At 43.4% G+C, this 10588-nt stretch overlaps 1 protein-coding gene across 1 annotated transcript; it reads left to right on the top strand.

Moving 5' to 3' along the window:
• Positions 1–1987: 1987 nt before the first annotated feature.
• On the top strand, positions 1988–10384 carry LOC148809132 (E3 ubiquitin-protein ligase TRIM16-like). Its single transcript, XM_088909307.1, is given in 6 exon segments — positions 1988–2608; positions 4847–4933; positions 5834–6067; positions 6218–6377; positions 6773–6832; positions 8409–10384. Coding segments are annotated over 6 exon segments (1656 nt in total). The 5' UTR covers positions 1988–2017; the 3' UTR covers positions 8933–10384.
• Positions 10385–10588: the final 204 nt, after the last annotated feature.

Genomic DNA, 10588 nt, shown 5'->3' with positions numbered 1-10588 from the left:
TGAGATGGTAGTTTGAAGATCGATGCGTCGACCTCCTCATTATTCTATTAGGGGAAAAAGAAAAGGAAGGCTTAACAAAATAAATAGACATGCTTTGTACCTAAAATATCTATCATTTAACGCCTCTTTTGAGCTAGGGTTTTTCGTTAATATTTACCATTTGTAGTGAGGTATCATCACTAACACCAGGCAGCTCTTCATTACCAGGTTCTCCATCTGAACTCACACGACAGCCGCTGTCACACGTCGCAGAGGGCGGGGTCGGGTTTTGCTAAAAAGAAGACCAAGTATTAAAATGACACAGGCTAAGCGCCGATACAACAATTTCACGATCAGAAAAAATATTTTAGCCACCTACCTCTTCACTTTGTAGAGCAGTGGACTCTACAAACTATACATGTTTCTCCACACAAAGAAGCCATCTTTGCAGCTCCCAACACCAGGTGGTGTCTGACAGCTTGTCGAAGAAAAGTCTTCACTCAGGTTAGGTGTGATCAAGCAGAGTCCCTTAATACATGCGCATGGGGAGGATATAATCATGCAGATCTGAGAGCAGTCTCTCATACAGATCTGTGAGTAACCTCTCCACCGAGATGATAAATGCAATGAGTTTTATACAGCAAATTCACACAGGAAAGCTCATTCTAAGTTTCCATATTAGGAGTTTTTTTCTCTCTACAAACATTTCTTTGTAATTGACCACGTTCTTCTTAAGAACCAGTTCTAGCTTGCATACAGACAAAAGGAAGTATATACATTAAAGGTGTGATATGAGCTAGACATTCTGCAGTTGTACCATTAATATAAAAAAATCAAATAATATGCTAACAATTGTTCTTTCATACTGTTGCTGGGTAAAAGGCATTTTTCAAAGCCAACTAGTCACTATCATATACACTTTAAAAAAGGTGAATGCTTAAATTCTTCCTCAAACTCAACCTGTCCTGGTGAGGATACACTGTCACTGTAATGAACTTGAACTTTATTGCCATATGTAACCGGTACATGTACTGGTACAATGGAATTCTTACTTACAGAAACTCTATCGATTGTTAAAAAAAGTGTAAAACACAAAGTGCAGGCAGTGCATCAAGACAATATACAAACAAACAGCAGACAATGTACAAGTAAACAAATAAACAATTTGAATGCAAACAATGCAGATGTAAAAAATGACTGCAGATTTGCAATAAATAAGAAATTATAATGAGGTAGATGGTGTAGGTGTGGTCCGAGGGGCATGGCCAAATGTGTTCGCCAATCACATTGCTTGTGGGCAGAAGCTATTGAAGAATCTAGTGGTAAGTGTCTGTATGCTCTTGTATGTCTTGCCTGAGGGCAGTGGGGTGAAGAGCTCATGCCCAGGGTGGTGACTGTCCTCTGTGATGGCCAGAATTCTACCACGTAGCGGTCCTTGTCTCCCCTTGAGGGAGTCTGTTAGTTGAAGCCTTGAATTTGTCTTTTCTCAGCTGCAACTAACCCAGGCAACTAACCTGGTGCCTCTTGGGAAGTGTTCAGTGTGTGACTAAAGAGCTCCCACAGCTGTGGCTCATCCAAAATTAACTGCCCCAGCTGTGGTTGTCAAGGTAACCCATCACCCTTAGACAAGTGCTCTGCCTTCACACAGAATGTGCCACCGCTTAATGCCAAACTGGCGAGAACACTGGGGTGTAGTTGAGAATGACCTGTGAGAAGACAGAAACCAGCCAGCAGGCAGCTGGCTGATCCTGTAGTCATCCTCTGCAGGGCACTGAGACTCTCAGCCCATCTGCAAGTACAATCTGACCACAGGGAGAGCCAGGCAGGGACAGAAGCACTTTCTCTTCATGGATCTAAATGCGATCAACATAGTTGAGTGCTGGGTGCTGGTTTCAAAACCCGACCCCTTTCTAAGCCACATCCTTTACAAAGGCCACACACCCTGCATCTCCAGGAAGAGAGATCAGACAAAAAGTTCAATTTCACCTCTGCTGAAACAGCTCTCTAGTTCCTTGTGGTATTTGTGCTGAATGACAAAATGGCAACAGCAGGTGATTTCCTGGATCAAGACCAGTTCAACTGCTCTGTGTGTCTGGATTTGCTGAAGGATCCAGTGGCTCTTCCCTGTGGGCACAGCTACTGTATGGTCTGTATTAAGGCACACTGGGATCGTTATGATCACACTGGCGTCTACAGATGCCCCCAGTGCAGAGAGACCTTCACTCCAAGACCTGTTCTGCGAAGGAACACCATGCTGGCTGAACTGATGAAGAAACTGAAGCAGACAGGGCTCAGCGCTCCTCCTCCTGCTCACAGTCCTGCTGGCCCTGGAGATGTGCTGTGTGCTGTCTGCACTGGGAGTCAAGCAAGAGCTGTGAAATCCTGCCTGATGTGTCTGGCCTCTTACTGCCAGACTCACCTCCAACCTCACCATGAAGTTGCCCATTTGAAGAGACACACGCTGGTTGCTGCTACTGGACATCTGGATGAACTTGTATGCCTGAATCACGACAAACCCCTGGAGTTCTATTGTCGTACTGATCAAAAATGTGTCAGTTATTTGTGCACAATGGATGAACACAGAGGTCTTGATAGTGTCTCTCCTGCAGCAGGAAGGACTGAGAAACAGGTGAGGACTTTTTTTTTATTGAGGGCTTTCAGGTACAGGGGAAACAGGGGTGTTAGGAGTGTGTGATGATAAGGTGTGTGTGAGTTGATCTTTACACACCATGTGTTCTGGAGATTAAAAAAAACAGGTTTTCACTGTAATAGTTCATAGAGGAACAAGGAAGTATCTCTCAGTTTCAGAGTCCATAGAATACTAGCAGTACAGCAGTGACTGACTGCTTTGTAGACACGCCTCACCTGCTCATTATTCTTTTGGAATGAATGGAATGCAACACACCCGGTTCAGCTCTGTACTCCTGTGAACTCCTGTTCATTCACTGGACTGAAAAGTGAACACAGCAGTGACTGACAGTTCTGTACTCACCCCTAACTCCCATTCATTTACTGAACTGTCCAGTTAACACAGCAGTAACTGAGAGCTCTGTACTCACCTTTCACTCCTATAAATGCACTAGAAATTAAGTGACACAAATGGATGAAGACACATCATCACACGATGTAGAATCAACATTCTTATTCATTTACATGTTGTTTTTATCATTAATTATCTACATTAGTAACAGAGATGACTAGAAGGTTAATATATACTGTATTTCCAGATACTGTTTAACAATTAGGGAATGTCTGTACAACTCTCAACTAGGTCATATCGTTTTGTTTTGTCCAAAGGTATCCAGGTGTTTCTTAGCTCAATCCATGTCCACAGAGAGCTGAAATTCTTACACAGACAGACTCATCACAATAACCTCTGACTGGAACAACTGGTGCAGCTCTTCATGAATTCCTTATGGTCTGAAGTCACAGATTAGCAGATCAGTGCTCTGCCAGTTATTCAGATTATTGTGTTACTGAAGAGATTAATGGAAGGCAAATTTCATCCTCCTCTCTGTGGAACCTGGACAGTGAGTGATCTGGGGTTAGTATCCACAGGTTGGTGTGAGGACAAACTGTTCTGTCCTGCTAGGATTCCTGTTGCCTTCATCTGCCAAAAACTGGGCTCTGATAGCCACATCCTAAAAATAGCAGAACAGACAGAGGAAGATGAACCACCTGGAATGTCTCAGCTGCTGTTCTGATGGGCAAAGGCTGTAGCTGAAAGAGACCTCCAGTCTACTGGTCTCCATGCCACTTGATCATGGTGTTGTTACATAAACAGGTGAGGAAGCTGGTCTCTCTACCACAGAAGATGTCACACAGACCTCTTCCACCCCTAGCACATCCTTCAGGGATCAGAACAGTGATGTCTGGAAGCTCCTGGTCCTGGTCAGGTTTCTGGGTTGTCAGGTATCTGGGCAGAGACAGAGTGTATTTTTTATGTTTAACAATGTTTAACATTGCTCACCACTGTTGAGGAAGGAAAAAAGAGCCCAGTAAGATCTTACTGTGAATGAAAAACACAGAAGTATCAATCAGAATGTGAGACCTGGAACATCAGGACCCTCATGAGCTGTCCATACAGTGACAACCCATAACAGTAAACTGCATTTGTGACCATAGAATAGAGGACAGGATATAGGACATCAATATCACCACTCTGAGAGTAACACTACAAGCTTGAGATAAGCCGCTTCAAGAATGCTGAATCAGAGGCAGAACATCAGACTGATGGAGCTGGATTCACAATTAAGAACAAAATCCTCAACCACCTTCATGAGCTTCAGCTGGGGTCAAAGAGCTCCTCATCTCACAATAGCAGGGAAACAACAGGCTTGCAGAACTTTGAAGAAAGACAGACTCACTGTCCTTAGAAATTCGGCACAGGAGCTGCGAGAGATGGAGTTATTCATTAGGGTGCATCTGGAAATGTCAGCTCCAAGAATCATTTCCTCTCTTTTCCAAATGCTAAGAGGATGGATCAACAGGATAGGCATGCATCAATAATCTTGAGGACATTCCAGTCAATCTTGTGTTTAATGGACTGTTTGCTTTAATTGTTTCAGGGTAAATCCATCTTCTAGCTTCTGTTTTGAGAAATGTAATATATGAAGGTACATTAAATATGAATCAATATGTGTTTAGAAAAAAAAAGTAAGAAGAATATAGATTGTGATCGAAATAATCATGATTTATCAATCATGTTCATTGATCCGGCATTTATGTAAATTTATGTACTACGGTAGCAATATCTCAGTACTGTGCAGTTGTATTTTACTCATTACACTGTTCAGTGTCTTGTAGACAATGTATCTGTGCTGAGAGTGGGGAGAGAAATGTCCTGAGAGTCTGCATTTCTCCACAGAAGCAGCTACTGACACAAACCCAGCAGAGTCTCCAGGAGAGAGAGAGGGAGCTGCAGGAGCTGAACCATGCTGTGGAGTCACTCAGAGTGGGTATTGACAAGATTGAAGCTCATTTCCATAGCTGGCCACTGGACAAACCAGTACTCCTGGGAAACACAGTGGCATCATGTGACAATATTGTCATATCATTTGCCAAACCGCTTTATACCCTATGGTGTCGTGGGAAGCCAGAGCCTACCCAGCAAGAAATGAGTGCAAGGCAGGATACACCCTGGACAGGGTGCCAGTCCATCTCAGGGCGAGTGGAAGCCAATCACACATGGGGACAATTTGGAGGCCACGGTAAAGGCAGAGAGGGGGAAATTTGGCCCGGACACCAGGATAACACCCTAGTCTTATCAAGAAATGCCCGGGATCTTTAATGACCACTGAGATTCAGGACCTTGATTTAGAGTCTCATCTAAAAGACGGTGCTCACTACAGTATAGTGTCCCCGCAGACCGCAGTGTGGGCACCCCCCGTTGGCAACCATAGCTTCTCAGGAGGTTTCCAATCCAGGTACTGACCCAGCTCAGCCCTGCTGAGCTTCAGTGGGCTGCCAGTTGAGAGCTGCAGGGTGATATAGCTACTGGCGACATGTGATAATATTATATCTCTTAATACACCCAACAAATCTAATTTAGAACATCCAGTATAGAGGTCATGTAGAGATGTAATCCAGTCAACCAGCGACTGGAACAAGTTTTAGTTCTGAGGAGCCTAATTCACACTGATACCTAAATGTGAGGACATACTGATGTTCTCCATTCTGCCTGAAACTCTGACACTGCATCAGTATCTTACCTCAGTGACTATCAGGACTGTGAGTGTGACATGAGAAGTTTAAATTCTTCCTGTGATCAGGGATAGAGGGACATCTTTTCTGTCCTCAGTTGGAGTGTTTTCCTCTGTAATAATGCTAACAATTCCTGTGTCTCCTTATTCAGAGCTCTGCACACACAGCAGTGCTGGACACTGACAGGATCTTCACTGAGCTGATCCGCTCCATTGAAAGAACTCGCTCTGAGGTCACACAGCTGATCAAAGCTCAGGAGAGGGCTGCAGTGAGTCAGGCTGAAAGACTCCGAGAGCAACTGGAGCAGGAGATCGCTGAGCTGAGGACGAGAGATGCTGAGCTGAACCAGCTCTCACACACAGAGGATCACATCCTTTTTCTCCAGGTAACATCACTGCTCTGGGACTCTGCAGTAAAGAAAGATGTCTTTGGCACAGAGCTCTCCAATGGAGCTGCTTTTGGCTTCTCCTCAGGAATGTGTGTCATAGCCCATTGGGGTTTGCCTGGAAACTCCTCCCTATCTTCCCTGCTGTAGGCTGTCCAGTCTCTCTGTGTCTCTCCTGGAGCTGGAGACTCCCACATCACTCCTGTCAGTCCACACTTCTGTACTGAGGCTGTGAGGAGAGCTGTCTTAGGACTGAAAGAGCAACTGGAAGACATCTGCAAAAAGGAATTAGTCAAGATCTCCAGAACAGGTTAGTGATGAAACATAATCTAATAATAGGAGCTATAGTCCCAGTACTGTAGAACATTTCTGTTACGATAGGTTATAATAGCTACAGTCCCAGTAGAACAGTCCAGTTACAATAGGAGTTACAGTCAGAGTACAGTAGAACAATTCAGATACATTAGGAGCCACTGACCCAGTACTAAAAAAGGACCCAATGAAGTACTAGAGGACTCAAATCTCCATGAATTCTCAACTACAGTATGTATTCTGGAATCAAAGCTCTAGACACTGAAAGAGATGGAAAACACATCCATGACTGATAAAAGTAAAATCAACACTCCAATACAGATGAAAGAACCAGCTGGTTTAATTCTACAACAGATCTGCCCTGATGAGAAATTTCTATCTGTGTCTCCCCAGTGAGTGATGTCTATAGTCTGCAGACTCCAGAACCCCGGAGCAGAGCAGAGCTTTTACACTGTGAGTCTGTTGTCACTGTGATCTCCTAGTGACAGATATCTGGAGCTCTGACACACAGCAGAGATACACCAAAACACTCTGTGACTAATATACACTCTTACACTCACACACTGATGCACACTCAGAAAGACTAATACACACTAAACTACACACACATTGATACTGTTCCATATGGGGAGTAAGGAAATGGTGAAAATCAGGATTTGACCGAGCGGTTTAGTCAAAAAATGAAATAATTATTCAACTTGTAAGTGATTTCTAGCAATACACCCAAGTGGCTGGTATAATTAGAGGCATGTGTATTCTTTGTCCTCTGACACAGCTTTGATGAGAGGAGTAATAATCCAGGCACACTTGGTTAAAACAAATATTTATTACAATGACACAAGACACAAACTACACTACACACAACAAAACATACAGCACACACACTGCTGTACGTACAGTATTTACAAAAAAAAGCGTTTCAGAGGCCTAACATTCTCATCACCCAGAAAGCCCCAGACTGCTACTAAACATTAAACTCTTAATATGCCTACAGAGGCCACATGAGTTGCCTTCTAACTAAATACAAAGCAACCTGCAGTTAAATCTCTCTCTCATTGCACCCTGGAAGCCACAAAATTAATGGGAGCCTATATCCCTATCCATAAACATGCACCGTAAGCAAAAAAGACGTTTCTAACTGAAGTATTCTTTACCCAGGAAACCCAAGTTCCCTAAAAACACAGAATAGCATGCTCTTTGAACAAGGTTCAAATACTCAGCTCCAGTCAGGTTTGGTTTGGATGATCATGAAGTAGGGGCTCTCGCCTGGCGCAAGTTTCAAGTCCCAACTCCTGCGGACTCCTTTACCTTCTCCTTGTTTCTCCCCCCCTTTTTTCTGTGCTCTTAATGTCATCTTATATTGTGTGTTTCTGTACTGCTCCTTGACAATCGTTAATCCACACTTTACCTAGGTAATTAAGGTCAATTTTTAAATTGTTTCTACTCCAGACCTCAGCAAACATCCTCTCTGCTTTGAAGTTAGAAGTGTTTACTTTTCCAAGTGTCACAAACTTTATCTAAAATCTAAGAGACACTTCTCAGTCACCTAACATTGTAACAATACACACACGGATACACACTCTAACAGACTGATACACACAATGATACACACACGTTGATAACCACACTGATACACATTTTAACAGACACTGATGCACACTCTCACATACACTCCGACACATAGTATGACTCACACATTGATACAAACTGACACATTGACACACATCTTATTTGAGACAGTGCGGCTTGCTGGAATTCTGTGTGGTACTATTATTTTCCAAGTGTGAGAGAAAAAGCTTGTGAAAAACAACCCAAAACAGTCACAGGGTTCAGGAAGTTAGCATTTACTCATGAGTGTCAGGAGATGTTTGTCTGTTCTGCCTGTCTGTCCTCTGACCGTCTTCTTCTTTCCAATCAAAAACCTCAGGGTGTATCTTACTGGGCTGTGGGGGCTGGACTTTAGATGAGATCTGCTCAGGGATTCTCTTCTGCCTGTGTGTCCTCTGACTCTCCTCTTCTGTCCAATCAGATTTCTCCCAGCTCACACTGGATCCCAACACAGTCAATACACATCTCTATCTGTCTGATGGGAGCAGGAAGGTGACCTGGAGTGACAAGGGCCAGAAATATCCTGATCACCCCGAGAGATTTGACAGCTGGAGACAAGTGCTGTGCAGAGAAGGGCTGTTTGGGACTCGCTGTTACTGGGAGGTGGAGTGGAGAGGGACAGGAGCTTTTATAGGCATCACCTAGTAAGGAATCAGGAGAAAAGGGGGCATTGACTGTATTCTTGGGCGCAATGACCAGTCTTGGAGTTTGTGCTGCTCTGGCTCCAGTTGCTCTTTCTGGCACAACAATGTGAGAACCGCAGTAACTGACCCTCTCTCCTCCAGAATAGGAGTGTATGTGAATCACAGGGCAGGAACTCTGTCATTTTATAGCGTCTCTGGAGACACAGTGACCCTCCTGCACAGAGTCCAGACCTCATTCTCTGAACCCCTCTATCCTGGGTTTGTGGTGACTAGCTCTGTCACCCTTTGTCAGCTGGAATAGACCCTGTCCTAATGTCAGCCGGAGCTCTGAAATGCTGTCTGGTCAATTAACAATAAATCTTATCCTGCTGTATCCTGCTGTATATCTGCTGTATCTCTCAGGGATCTGGCAGGTAGTTCTCCGTAACTCCGTTAACTCCATTAACGTAGCCGTTAACTCTATGGGATGCAGAGGCAAACAATCCAAAAGCGTAATCCAGAAGCAAGGTCGATAGGCGAAGCTAGAGATCAGTTAACCAGAAAGGGCTGAGAAAAACCGAGAAGAAATCCGAAAGGCGAGATCAAAAGGGAAAAGTTAAGTCCAAAAACCGAGAAAACCAACAAGAAAATAACACGCACTAGAAAATGTTTCAACTTTTCAGGCTTTTCAATAGTGAGCAGGGTTTGGTGCGTGAGGGAACTTTAAATACTGAAAGGAGAGGAATGGGTTGGATAATTGGTTCAGGAGTGAGAATCTGTGGAATCTGGTGTCTGGGAATGTGATGGGTTCAGTTAGGAATGAGAGCGTGAAACAGTGGGTTTGGGAATGTAATGAGGTTTGCGAGGGCAAGGGCGAGTGCAGGACATGACAGTATCGGTGCCCGGACCTGACATGAATGACTTTCTGGGTGTCTGTATGGAGAAGAAGCTCCTATGATGCTGCAACACTGGGACAGTGCCTCCTGAACATCAGCTCCATCAGGAGTCCCGGACCTGGGAATCAGTTCCACCACCCCTGCAGCATCATTCCTGAGCTGCAGACTCAGTGTCCAGTCTTATTTTCACATCCTGCCCAGTCAGTAACCTGCAGTCACCTGCGAGGAGAACATTGTGTTGTAATCTTATCTATAAATGTTGGTATGGGTGACAAATGAATTGATTAATTGATTGTAACTGACATGGTGGATTGAGATTTATTGAGCTTTAGGGCTCAATCGAATTGTAACCCTACAGTCCAGAAACCACTGCTCCAGTCTGGGCTGTGTTATATTGTAACCCTACAGTCCAGAGATCACTGGTCCTATCTGGATGGTGTAAGTTTGTAATCCTACAGTATAGAGACTGCTGGTCCAGCCAGGGCTGTGTTGTATTATAAGCTTATAGTGCAAAGATCACTGGTTCATTGTTCATTAACATCACACATAAAAAACATAATATTAATATATTATTAACTGATTCGTGTGTAATCAAGGACTGTTTTAATGTAACTGAATTGTGCCATTCATTCTCTCATTCATCTGGTCTGTGGATGAAATGGAGCAGACTTTTAATGTCTAGCAAACTGGAGAGAACTGTGTTAATCTTTACATGTTAAAGAACACAAAGGTACTCACGTTCAGCATATTCACAATGCTTAAAAAAAGTGGAGTAAAATATGTAAAACTCAAATTACATTTCAAAATGCCACAATTATTTCAATTTAGTATTTGGAAAATAACAAAACAAATACCTCATTCACAAACTCCAGGACTCAATGGCAGCACATTTCAACCTTCACCTTGAGTCTTTCAATAATTGCATTATGGATCTGTTAATCCTGCTTTGACCTAAAGTCAGAATTAAATCTACATTTCCAGTGTTATGTCATTTGTGTCACCATCCTATTGCTTTCACTCTGCACACAAATTCAGCAGTAATTGTTGGAATCCATGCTGATATGATTTACTCCCAAAATTGG

The sequence above is a fragment of the Atractosteus spatula genome, unplaced genomic scaffold (assembly GCF_055471065.1).
Source record: "Atractosteus spatula isolate fAtrSpa1 unplaced genomic scaffold, fAtrSpa1.hap1 Scaffold_161, whole genome shotgun sequence".
In the NCBI taxonomy this organism is placed as follows: domain Eukaryota; kingdom Metazoa; phylum Chordata; class Actinopteri; order Semionotiformes; family Lepisosteidae; genus Atractosteus; species Atractosteus spatula.
Note: the sequence above shows the minus strand (reverse complement) of the source record. Positions and strands in the feature narration are given on the sequence as shown.